At 34.2% G+C, this 13,297-nt stretch overlaps 1 protein-coding gene across 50 annotated transcripts in view; it reads left to right on the forward strand.

The window, feature by feature from the left end:
* The window catches only part of RIMS2 (regulating synaptic membrane exocytosis 2), a 445,064-nt gene that overhangs the window by 304,967 nt on the left and 126,800 nt on the right, over positions 1–13,297 (forward strand). For 27 of the 50 annotated variants that reach the window (XM_064394206.1, XM_064393838.1, XM_064393857.1 and 24 more), the window contains 3 exons: positions 7,136–7,315; positions 8,428–8,537; positions 9,353–9,385. In XM_064394206.1, the coding sequence (XP_064250276.1) occupies positions 7,136–7,315; positions 8,428–8,537; positions 9,353–9,385 (323 nt within the window). The remainder of the gene's footprint in view (positions 1–7,135; positions 7,316–8,427; positions 8,538–9,352; positions 9,386–13,297) is intronic. The other 23 variants (XM_064394146.1, XM_064394187.1, XM_064393864.1 and 20 more) reach the window with 3 other exon arrangements.

The raw sequence follows: 13,297 nt of genomic DNA on the forward strand, positions 1-13,297 counted from the left end.
AGCTGGCTTCTGATCAAGAAAGCACACAAATATTCCTTGCTTTTTCATTGACTTTACTCCTTCCCCCTCATTTTCTTATTGCTCTTGCAACAATTTTCTTTTATTTTACTTCCTTCCTTTGTGAATGTGAACAGAGAACATGAGAGACTTTTAAACTGAAATGCAAAAAATCTGATAAAATCCAGAATGAATCCATCAATATTTTAACATGGGCTTCTCTCTTCTTGAGAGTGGAGGGATTTGTGAGGGTCATTTGGCTAAACATTAGTGCAGTTGCATGGACTTGAGACTGTATATATTTTCTAGCTTTTTCAACCACGGTGCCATTGTTCATTGGCTCTTCATTTTTAAGTGCACAGCAAAGGCCATATTTATCACTTCATCCTGGAAACTATAGGCAAACTGAAAATGAAGAGCATTTAAAGAAGGTTGGAAAGTGCTTGGCATAACTAAAGCTTTTACTTTTGACAGTCACATGAAATAGTCCTGTCTTACTTCCCTTTTCTTACTTTTTATCCTGAATAGATGCTAACATAGGTAAATATCAGGGATCAATATCTAAAAATAGTTTTTTTAACATGAAAAAGAAATGTATTAGTTACTACTCTCCTTCTCCATTTAAATATAGCTCCTAAAATGTTTGGCGAAAGAAAAAAAAATTTGTGAGTGTGAACCATTTAATAATGGTTCACATGATTTCATAATGTGAACCATTATGACTTTTAAATAAAACATAAGGCCCAGATATTATATCTATTCCTTATAACTATTATAAGGCATCTATAACTTTAATAGAGTAAAGACTGCTGAAATGGATCAGATTCTGTACAGATCAATGGATTTAGAGAATGCCTTTAACAGAAACTGAATGCTATTTTGCTCATTCATAATTTAAGAACTTAAAAAGATTATAAAGTCTTACATACCTGTTCCTGTTTGAATGATCTGATTGAAATCCTGGTCTCATCAAGGGACAAAACTCTTGATGTCAAGGAGGTCAGAATTACAGATCTGTTGCTAAAAGTTATGAAGAAAACCATGTAGCTGCAGTATATATACACAATAACTGCATAGTTACAACTCTGGTTGTGGTAATTTACTATTTGAACATCTGCCATATTATGGGTGTTTAAAAATGTCACTGAAAAAAAAAGCCAACTAAGTATATGTGCCATATAGAAATAAAGTTATATTTAAGATCTGAGGAAAAAAATCCCAGAAAATCCATCAAGAACCAAGTACTTCTCAAATTGTGCATTTAGTACTGCATTTAAAAAGGCATATTTAAGTTACATGATTGGTTTCAAGCCTACAGCTACTTCAATTGATTAGTCTGTAGCCTAGGTGCTCTGCTGAACTACATTTGAATGTTCAAGATTTACTAGGAAATTCGTCTTTTTCATTGCTTCCCTCTCAAGGTCCTCTCTGCATTGTCTTATGTACCACTATACTTCAGTCATGAGACATGTTAATTTAAACCCAGGCCTGTTCCTGGTTTTGCTCATACATGGTAGTATAATATTCAAGTTGAGTGGTGAAATATTGTGTTTTGAAATGGGAAAAAACTGTGGAATATATTTATGATATAAAGCTGAAAGTGTTATATTTTGGAATTTTTCCAGTACTTTAATGGAAGTTTAGACTATTATCTAGAGAGAATCACTGCAGTAGATTCAGTTATAAAACTGAGCTGGGGTGAAGGAGAGGAGAGGATTTCAGCTCTCATCTTTGAGAATTTTGAATTCCCAGCTTTTGAATCCTAATCAGCTTTATCATGATCTTCAGTGAGTCATCTCATGAACATAGAGATGTGTATTCCTGCAGGGTGATTCTTTTACATGTGTCAGTTGAGGGTCTGTGTTAAGGATGTTGAGAGTTAGAAGTAGTTGGCAAAACACAAGATACTATATAAGGCAGCTGGCTATATAAGTGAAAAGGTACATTGCAATAGAAACAATAAAGTAAAAACCCTCTACAACTTTTTTGCATATAAAAATGGTATGAAATGCATATAATTTCAGTCTTCCAAGGATTTACAATAGTTATTTGTTTTATTGATATTTTATTGTAATATTTAGTATAAAGCTCTAACTGTATCAGAAGAATCATAAAATAATTTGGGTTGGAAAAAACATTGTCTGCTCCAACTCTCACTGTGGAGCATGACTTCGCCATTCCTCAGCAAATATATCAATGATGACACATATTTTGGAGAGTAAATCTCAACAGGTGTAGATATATATGCTTTCCTTAAACATTTTTATAATTGTGCCATGCCATGTGTTAGCAGGTCAGCTGTGTCGACAGCAGTCATGAAGTGAGTGCAGTGTCAGGTGCAGACACCTGAGCAAGCTGTGAGCAATTGCAGCTCTGTGGCTGCAGCAGAACACAGGAGTGTGGAGCACAACGTGCCTGGGATCATGGCAGAGTTCCCTGCTTCATCTGCTCAGCTGCGTTAGCAGAATAATTCAGACTTTGTCATGTTGCAGTTTAATCATGCCTGGCACTGGCATGGAGATATACTGGTAGTTATCCCATATACCACAGGGTAATATGGATGTGACCAGATCATACAGTGTATGGATGCATGTATATATGTGTATATGTGTGTGTGTGTGCATATATATTACATATATAAAAAAAATTATAGACTATTACATATAATTCTTAAAAAATTATATTACTATTACAGTATTATATTACTATTGCAATACACTATTACAACCAAAATATCTTGCTTTACCTTTTTTTTTAAACCAGTGTACCCAAAAGCTTTACAGTCCTGTCCTTTAAAAACTAAAGCAGCATATGATTTTATATTAGGTTCCTTTATGAGTATAGATGAGTTTTCCTTTATGAGTATAGATGAGTTATTTGCTGAGATATCCTGTCGCCAGTTTTTTATAGAGATTTGAAAATAATCCCACTCCTACCTGTGGGATAGCAGCAGTGTGCTTCTCTTTTCCATTTTCCATTGCAATATTTATGACTCAAATTTAAGTTGTTTTGGTACTAGAAATATCATTTGTTTTTAGACATGCTTATCTATGTTATGCTAACAGAGGATCTTGTGTCTGTGACTAAACAGCAAAGTTCCTATAGCTAGTAGAAGAATAACATGTCCAAGGATTGAAATCCAGCAGCCATCCACAGACACTGACAGGTATTGCCATTGTGTATTAGCTGGAGTTTGAAATTATGGTACTTAGAAAGTGTGTTGTTGTAATTTTCTTGTTCTGTTCAGTGTTTCTAGATGAAAAAGATGCACTAGGAACTGTATTGTAGTGTACTGTAATCCTACAGCAATTCTATTTTTAGTTCTTCAGTTTTTTGTTACAAGAAAAACCTAATGTTAAAATGATGATTGGCATGATCTCATAATTTTTACAGAGTAAAAGAATTTAACATGGGCTTTTAAATAAATAGTTTTCAATCATTTTGGGGAAAAAGAAAAAGAGATCTATTTGTTATGTAAACTGTTACAATTGCTTACTGTTGGAAAATGTTAATATTTTATAAAACTTTCTTTATCCATAAGTTCAGATCAATGACTATAATAATTTGTTGAAAATTCTTTTTATTTGTTAAGAAAAGTAGCAAATCTGAAAAATTAAAAATCAGAAAGTCTTATTTACTGCATTGTGAAAAGAGTTCACATGTGAAATTTGCAGTGTACATATATATATATATATATATATATAAATGGAGATAAATCAGTATATAAAATAAAATTTTTTAGAATGTTTGGTTAAGTACTACAGCAACTAGAGTTTACAGTGGTACCTAAATGACATTACATTCTAGTTCTAATACTTGATGGATTTGGAACACGAAGTTAGACTGAATACTCACAGAGCTCTCTGTGTAGTGACTTACAGAGAACTCAGACAGTCTCACAGGGATTGGCTTGCTTGGTTTAGAAGCAAACACTGCTGTACCTTTTCCTAAGAGTAAGGGAGACTTATGCTTGCAGACTTTGGCATGGAAATTAACCATCTACCATGTCTGTCTTCCCTAGCAAAAGTAGAAGGCTGCTACAATAGGCAGTACTAGATGGAGGAGGCCATTATTTGACATTTCATTAACTGCATTTTCATAAGGAAAAGTCTGTTAGCAAAGGTAAACAGTGCTAGTGTCCATTAAAATCTTATATGGATGTTGAATAATTTAACTAAGACTACCATATTTCCCTCTTTAAAAATCAGTAATTCATATTATATGATTTGTAATGAGAAAAGAAGAAATTTTCATCTCGATAATTTGTAAGCATAAATCTTTAAGAATGATATCTGAAAAGTTAGAAAATTCAATTTTTAATTTAGCTTAGTCCCATAAGTATTGCTGGATTTTGATTTTCATGCACAATTGTTTACAGTGGTAAGCAAGGGGTGTCACTGCACAAGCAGGTTATCAGATAGTTTTCCTGTAAAAGGGACAGTTGCTGAAGACTGGGATCATGTAGTACATGTGTTCACTGTTAAAAGGATAAAAGAATAGGTGAGGATGAAGACCAGAGGGTAAAACTATTTTTTGAATCGCTCTTTATATGTGTATGATGTAAAACCACAAAGTGAAGCTTTCAAGTGGCAGACTGTCCCCTCAACATAGCCCTCCATTTGCTGTAGTGCTTATTGAGAGGATTGCAGCCTGTAGCCTGAGGGGGACAATCAGTTGGACCTCAGGGCTCAACTTAGTCTCCAAATCCTTCAGTCTACAAAGCAGCATTGCCTCAGCTTCAAAGGTTTACTGCCAAAATCCACCCTCTCCTTCACTTCGGGGAACTCTCAGCTGTAATTGCACTTGAAGGAAATGCCCACTGGAAGTTGTAGCAAACTTAGCTACTGAGTGTGACATTTTTGAGGCCTTTACCTGTTTAGCTGCAGTTGCTCCATGATGTTCTGCAGAGCATAAAACCTGCCTGCTAAGCCATTAGTATTGATCCCAGTGGAAAGAATGCCTCCTTCCTTCTAATCAGGCAATAGGTCAGACCCCTAATATCCTAAAAACTACTTTTTATACCTATAGACCTAAAGAGAATGAGGCCTTAAGAGTAACAAATGGGAGCCTTAACTTCTCATGAAGCCTTTATGAGAAACATGTGCTTGCCACCCACCTGTTCCTCTGTGTGTCCTACTGGCTGTTGGAAGGAGAGAGGAATGGAGCATGGAGTGACACCCTTACCATACTGCCCAGTCCCTGCTGCTGGGTGCTCCAGCAATCCTCTACTCACTGACAGGACAAATGCCCACAGACCCAAAAAAGTCTCTGTAGGCTCATAAATATTCTTAAATATGTGGATAAAAAAGATAAGGGTGGGTTTTGCAAGACCTGGATAGAATTATTTGTAATTTTGTTGAACTTAGGAGTATTTTTTCTTGAAATTTATTCCCATAGTCAAAGAATGTATTCTATGGTCATTTCTTGCCATCATGCAGATGGGTGACATTTTTCTCACCTTCCATAACACTGAAACCTCACTTAAACTGTTACATAAACTAAACAGCATTCCTATCAAAGCTAAGGTTGTGTTTCTCTGTCTATCAACAATGTAAAAGAAGCGAGACAGTGGATGTTTTTGCTGATGAAGCTTCCTATTCAGAAACAGAACTGATAGAAGAAGAAGTGAGGTAATCTTGTTGTGGTTTTGTACCAGGCTCATTGTACTTTTCCTACAATCTTTAGTGCCTCAGCTTATAATTACCATTTATGTGTCTTACTGTGGTGTGTTTGCTTGTTAGGAGCTTATAGATGTAGGTTCATGATGTATGGTATTATTCTGTATCTGTCTGTGGCAAGTCATTTGTATGCTCTAGGAGTGCAATTATGACCTCATGGAAGGCCTGAAAAGACTTTTTAATGAATACTTTATAAACACATTCAGCAAAATCAGCCACTATACTATTTTTCAATGTTTTTAGAAATAAAATGTTGTTACTAACAAAGCAGTCTTCATAATAAGGCTGTGGTATGTCTCTCTCCTTTTTGATACTAATTAAAATTTGACTTCTTGTTACACTTAATCACCATCAAGCCACTCATTGTATTAACTGACTTCATTGTAAAATGCATGACTTCACTCAAGGAAAAGTCCTGAAGGGTACACATTCCCCATTTGTATTCTGTATCTGTTCAGTTACTCAAGGAGAGCTGGGAGAAGTGTGGTTTTAATAAACAGCTCCATTAGGGTCTGGATTTTACTTTTTAAATTGCCTTGATTTAATGTATTTCAGGATATTGCTAACAAATATTACTCCTTGAAAACAGACCAATTCCATTGAGAAAAAAGGTGGGGCTTGATTAATTTCTGAAAGTAATGGCCTGATTAATAGACTAAGATAGTAGAAGATATCACTGTTTGATCAAGAAATTCTCTTTTACTCAGTCTAATTTCTTCCCATTACATCTCTAACAATAACTTTTTCCACTGCTGTTTTGGTACAGTTCCATAGGCTATGGGTTAAAAGGATTTTTGAATTACAAACCAATTTTTTTCTAGTTGTTGGAACCTCTGTAAGTACTAATGACGTAGATTTTCATCTGGTTACAGTCTCAGCACCACATATGAACCTATCACTTATTGACTAGCATATATATAACAGACATCCCCAAGTCTAATAATAGTTAATAGTACTACATGGTAATTATAACATCTAGATTGTGGACTTTTCTACAAACGAGAGTGCTACCTCTATTGTCTAGAGACAATGCAATCTCTAAGAAATCTGTAAAAATCTATTCATATGAGAAAAAATGCACAATTAAACTGCACTATTAATGAGTTCTTAGCTTTATTGAGACTTAATATTATGTCAGCTACTCTTTTATTCACAGGTTGATACATTAATAGACAAAATAACAATATTTTAACCCAGAAGTTGTCAGGAAACAGACTATTGCATGGATAGTCATAACTGAGACATTGGAAACATTTCAGCCCATTTATCAAGAGTATGGAGCAAGTCAAATCATACGTGTAAAGAAACTATATGTTATCAGGAAGTTATCTCAGAAAATTTATTCCCCCTAAAAATGTATGTAATAAAATGATTTGCTCCAAACCAGTATCATGCAGCATATTTTATAACTAATAGAAAAGTCAAAGTTCAACTGAGCTGCTTTTTGACTAACATTACAGGAATTGTGAAGCAGCAGATAGACAGCCATATCAAAGATCCAGATCAACAGAGCAACGTCCTGTGCTAGAGCGGACCAACTCCCGCTCCCGATCCACAGAGCGTCCTGACTCAAACCTCATCAGGTCGATGCCTTCATTAATGACTGGAAGATCTGCCCCTCCTTCACCTGCCTTACCGAGGTGAAACAGACAAATCAATCGGACTAAACCCCTTCTGCCCCACCAGCTCACCATTTTATTTTCCCAGTAGCTAATTGGTATCGCCTCATCCTTAGCTGATTGCTAGCAGCAATAGATACTAACCCTTTCAGTGTGAACACACTATTTATATTCTACTCTGGATATAATGGTGTGGCTACCATTGCAAATTGCTTGCTAACAGTATTTAACTATGTTTGTTTATGATTTCTCATTTGTCAGGAATCCTGGATGGTTTCCACATAAAGCACCTCATAACTATCATATTCTTCTCTTACAGAATGATAAATTATTTGTGTTCATCAGACATTGCTTATGGAACAACCATCATAACATCAAATGAAACTATTTTTTAAAAAAAAAAGTTTCTTTAGATGCACTGTACTAACTTTGTCTCTTACTTTTCATTTTAACCACCATTTTCTCTGACTACATTTTACTGTGCCATAGTCTGTATTGTTCCTGTTTGAGTACCCCTTATCGATATTTTGAGAATTTCTGTACATTATTCTTAGCTTAAACAAACATAATACAATAAAAAGATGAGCACATTCTGATCTAGATCATGTTCAGGAAAACCTCTCTGTATTTTAGAACTGCAGAATACATTCTTTTGTTTTCTGAAAGTTAGAGTTAGTATCATCAAATCCCCAGTGAAAGTTGAGTCAAATATCATTGTCTTTCCTCAGTTCATTACTCTGTTTAGACAAATTCACGTAAGCTCACTGCAACTCAAAGGTAATTTAAAAAACAAGCTGAGTAAAGATAATTGAATTTGACTTGTGAATAAATTTATGTGTATGTGGTTATTATATCCATATGCACGTGAATACGCACACAACACATTTTCTGGCTTGACTGTGTGAAAAACCTTCTTATGGAAGCATCCTCGGCCTTAATTTGGCCTCCTTTTAATGGAGAGATTTCTCTTTTTAATCAGGTCTTTTTCTGAATAGAGATAATAGTTTCCCTCTTGGACTGCAAGAGTCCCAAGTGATGTAAAGTCTATTTAGTCACGTTATCAGTTCTTGATGATATTTAAGAATGACTTTGTCATTTAATGGCTGTGGTTTGTTTTGATATGTGTCTCATAGGTCACATCCTCGAACTGGGTCTGTCCAGACAAGTCCATCAAGTACTCCAGTAGTGGGGCGAAGGGGCAGGCAGCTACCACAGCTCCCACCAAAGGGGACGTTGGAGAGAAGTAAGTGGATGCTTTTCTCCCTAATGATATTACCAAATTGCTCATCAAGGTCGATTATATTCATTATTTTTCTTTTGCCATTACAGTTGAAATCTCTTGCGTTTTTGTGTACAGAGTTGGGATTTGGTAATGGTATTGCATTTTCTACTGTGTTTTCAATTATGTTTTAACACCTATGAGACTCTTGGCTGACATGAATAATCAGCAGTATAATGCACACAAGGTGGACTATTACCATGATCCTGTTCCTTTTGAACTCAGTAGGTGTTTTGTCATTGACTTCAACAGGCACAGGAAATGATCCTTAGTATGTTGTTTAGTGACAAAATGCTGGCTCTTTTGGGAGTCAGGAACCTAGTTGATGACTTGTGGGCTCACCTGGAGTGTATTACAGAATGCTTATATAAAACCTCTGCATCTTGAGAGAGGAAGAGCAAGAAGACAGGTAATAATCTTTAAAACAAGAAATGTCAGATATTTTCTGATTTACGTTTTACTGGTACTGTAATTGTGCCTATCTTTAATGTCTGTTAAAAGCACTGGTTGATGGAGATATTTTCTGAAATGTTTAGAAACAAAGGTATATAAATGCATTCTTGACAGCAAATACATTTTCATGATTCTGTTTCTACTAACTAGGCGTGCCGTGCAAAATCAGTCTAAATGGCCATAAACACTCCTTTTTTTTAATCCTTCTTAACATGTATATTGTATCTTAAAAAAAATTCTGTTGTTTTTAACCCCTGTACTTTGGTTCCTTTTTTTTTGTTTTGTTTTTTGTTTTTGTTTGTTTTGTTTTTTGTGACTTTCCGTAGACAATGGAGACAAGGAGATAGAGTCTTATGAAGGTCTGTACATAAAGAAGGGCTTGTTTTTCACCTGAAAGCCTTTTTTCAGAGGCTGTATAGGGAAAAACAAACCCAACTGCAATTGATGTTACTTGATTACACAGACATAGTCAGAATTATTGTCATAATGATTTAGTCTTTATTTTTAGACCTGTGGCTCAAAAATTTTACAGGATTCTGTATAAAAAGGATAATATAAATAATACTATCTAAATATGATTGTCATTATAAAAGTACCCAAGCCTGTACCCATTTTTAAAAACCTAGAATTTACCCTATGACAAATAAAAGCATTTCAGCAGTTATGTATGTACATTTCCAGGATTAGCAGATATTCAGGCACATGTTTATATATAAACATTGGAGGATATTTCACATGCTTTATGTTAGCCATTCATTTAATCAGAATAATGTTTTTATTGCAAATATTTTATGTTTTATATATACATTTGCTGAATTAGTAAGCAATTTGAAAATATTTTGGGAAAAAATATTGCATTGAGATAGTCTTTCAAAAAGTTAAAATATTTTTGCTTAAAATAAAATCCCCTTATATTTTAAAGTATTAAAACAATTTAATTTACTTAATAACAAGCCACAAGATATCAATTGCAGTCCTTGGTTGTACCACTGAGGGTCTTTATGTAGTATTACTGTGTTTGTCTCATCAGACTTTTTAATTTAGTATTTCCAATGTTTACAGTATTTATTTCCATTTTGGAAACAAAACTTCATGAAAAGAAAACTCTTGTTTTTTCAGATCATCACTCTGTTATATTAATTTCTTTGTCACCTTATGTGTTGTGAATTGCTTATATGAAATAGAGTCTAGATATTCCAGGAAATAATCACATCTAATCACATGATGTTTGCTGTCATTGCTCTATATGCTTTTATGTTTTTCCACTCTTCCTTGCTCTTTGCTTAGTATATCTATTTAGACTCTGAGCTCCTCAGAGCAGCAATTGTGAAGTGCTGTATATTTTTACTGCGCTTGATTAGAGTGGGTAGAAGTCTTATTTATTATTTACATCATAGGTTCTATAGAGAGAAATGTAATAAATACAATAAAATAACTATTTTTATAGGAATTCTAGAATTTTTCCTATGGTAAGTACTGGTGGGACTTGAGGAAATGTCTTTTTACTCGAAAACTGAGCACTATTTTCCTTTTACTTTGTCTTTTGAAAAAAGTAGTCTTTTGGAAAATCTGGGTTATGGAAAATTGTCAGATCCATAGATTCTGATGTTCTAATGTGCAATCAAAGTATCATAAGTGACTCAAGATACAGTAATAAGAAATTTCATATTGAACTTACATATATAAAGATGGTAAACACTCTTAAAAACCTAATCCATAGGTACAGCTTTCATAGAATATTCTATGTAATTTTCTGTCATGAATTAAGATCTCATATTCTAAAACCAATAGAGTTTTTCTTTGAGGATTTTTCCATCCTTCTCTAGGATTTTCTTTCAAGGGAGTAATAATTTTCCTTAAAAAGGGTAGTGCTGTGTAAGAACAGCAGATTACCTAACTTTGTTCAGTGACAGAATATAATTAAGATTAATAGCAGTCTTTTTACTGTGGAGAATTGAATTTTACAGGAAGTTATTTTAGGCAAATTAAGTACCAGTTACAAAAACTGAAATTTAATAGAATGCGAAAAACTGACTATCATAGAAGCAGTTTATGTTAATATTTAACAAATACAGCATCAAGTAAACCTGCAAATTTTGTATATATTTGAGTAAGTTTTTACGCCCCCGTGATAAAAACTTTTGTGTGTTGTTGGGAAGGCTACATGACCATACCAAACAATGTTGTCACAGAGTAGTCCTTTCTGCTCTTACAGAACTTGACTCAAATGAGAGAGGTGTTTCCGTATTGCATGGAAATGTGCTGTGAAGGTTAAACTTTCTGTATTTTGAAATCACGGATTTTATTGTCAACTGGATTAAGTTAAAACCAAACTAATTAAAAGAGTTAGTTAAAGGTATCTTATAGGCAATGATGAATTGGAAGTCATCTCAGCTTTGTAAAAGAGAAAAAGAAAGAAGGAAAAGCATATCTCTTGCAGACTCCTACAGTGGCTCATTTAGTTTGCATACATTTGAATAATTTGTATTTCTTGCAAGGTTGTATCTGCATACCTTTTCTTTAAATGTCGTACAAATGCCAGAACTCAAGTAGAAAGAAGGGAGTAATTTGCTGCTGGAGATAATTTTTGTTACAGGGCAGCACTCACTAGAATGTGGAATATGGTGTGTTTATGGATGTCTGACTAGAAATGCAAGGGAAGGAATCTACAGGGAAAACCCCAACCCTTTGGGTAATTGTTCTCCAAATTAGGATCAGAATCAAAAAACATTGATTTGGATTAGATTTCTTTCCATGAACTGTATTATGAGGTTGGGAGTTTTTGCTCCAGGACGTGTAGGTGCTTCTTGAATACTTTATTTCAAAATAGCTCAAATTGTTTGCTTTCAAGAAAGCTACCTGGGAGTAGCTATGAAGGACCATACCTATCTGTGGTGTACTGATCCAAACGTTTTATTCAGTGTCCCATGTGCTCAGTAGAACATACAATATCCTTAGTTATGTTGCATTTAGAGCCTTTTATGGTCATTATATTTTTGTTAATTCCTTAGGTTGCCACTGCTCTATTTATTGCAGTATCAGAATTTCCTGTTTAGAAGAATGACTGGGTATTTCTGAAATGTATGTCATTGCCTTGTCTACCCAGGCTAAACCTTAGCATCTAGGCAGTTTGGGTTTTGCTTTAGATTTTATTACTTCAGTATATTTTCTTGTTTTGTGGCTTGAAAATAGTTCTCTAAAGATGTCTGGGACCACCTAACAAATTACTACTTCTGAAATGCCAGAAGACTTTTTTTTCAAAAGCTATACTTTTGCTTGTATATTTTTTAATTACACTAGAGATAGAAATATCTTGTTTAAATGAACATTTATAGAAAGTATTGTTAAATTGAACTTGGTTTTAGAGCTGAAATGTTGATGTACTCTTAGTGTTCTGTATTTTTCGCAGTAGTTGACAAGAAATAAGTAGTGCAGTATATATAGTTCTTGAGGGTTAACATTATTTTTTCTTTATTTATATGTGGCTACAATGTATTTCTTTGTTCTTACTTGCCTTGGCAGAAGGATGAAATCACTGACTGCTTACTCCTAATTAAAATGGAACACCATACAGTGAAAGTTTTCAGTGCATTGTTAATTACTAATCAGAGAGAGTACTTTTTCCTGATATAGATTTTTACTTTTCCTTTTAAAAATAAGCATAGCCCTTTCTTTCTTCTTTCCACTAAAACATCCCCCCAACCATTCACCCAATCCTAAATAAATAGAAGATCATGTTAGGCCAAACAGATGTAATAAAACCTTAAAATTTGGAAATGAAGTGCTCAGAAATTTAACAAATAGTAGAACTCAGTAAGGATTTGCCTTTCTATTTATGCTCTATCATAAAGACTTTAATTATATGATCTCATAATAATCTCGTGTCTTGGGAAAGTTATTTCAGAACCTGTTAAGGCCTGACATTAATGCTGATTAACTGTCCTTTTTTAACTTCAGGTGTGGGTAATCTTTTTCCAGAATAAAATTAGATATGAAAATTAACAGGAATATGGAATTAATGATTCCATGGAATATGGAATACTTGATTAGATTTAATCAGGGATAGCTAAAAACCATTAGTTAGTGTTTGTACCTCTCAGGTAAAGATTTGAATCTCATAAAGGGACAGAGGTATAGTGACAATGTACTGTTGCAACTCATGCAGTCTGGAATGGAAGCTACAGAGACATTTTGATGGAAAGCACAGATACTACTGACAGAAGTACATGCCATTTATTTTAAGGGGTTTTATCTCATTTAGAACATAATTT

The sequence above is a fragment of the Passer domesticus genome, chromosome 1 (genome assembly GCF_036417665.1).
Source record: "Passer domesticus isolate bPasDom1 chromosome 1, bPasDom1.hap1, whole genome shotgun sequence".
In the NCBI taxonomy this organism is placed as follows: Eukaryota; Metazoa; Chordata; class Aves; order Passeriformes; family Passeridae; genus Passer; species Passer domesticus.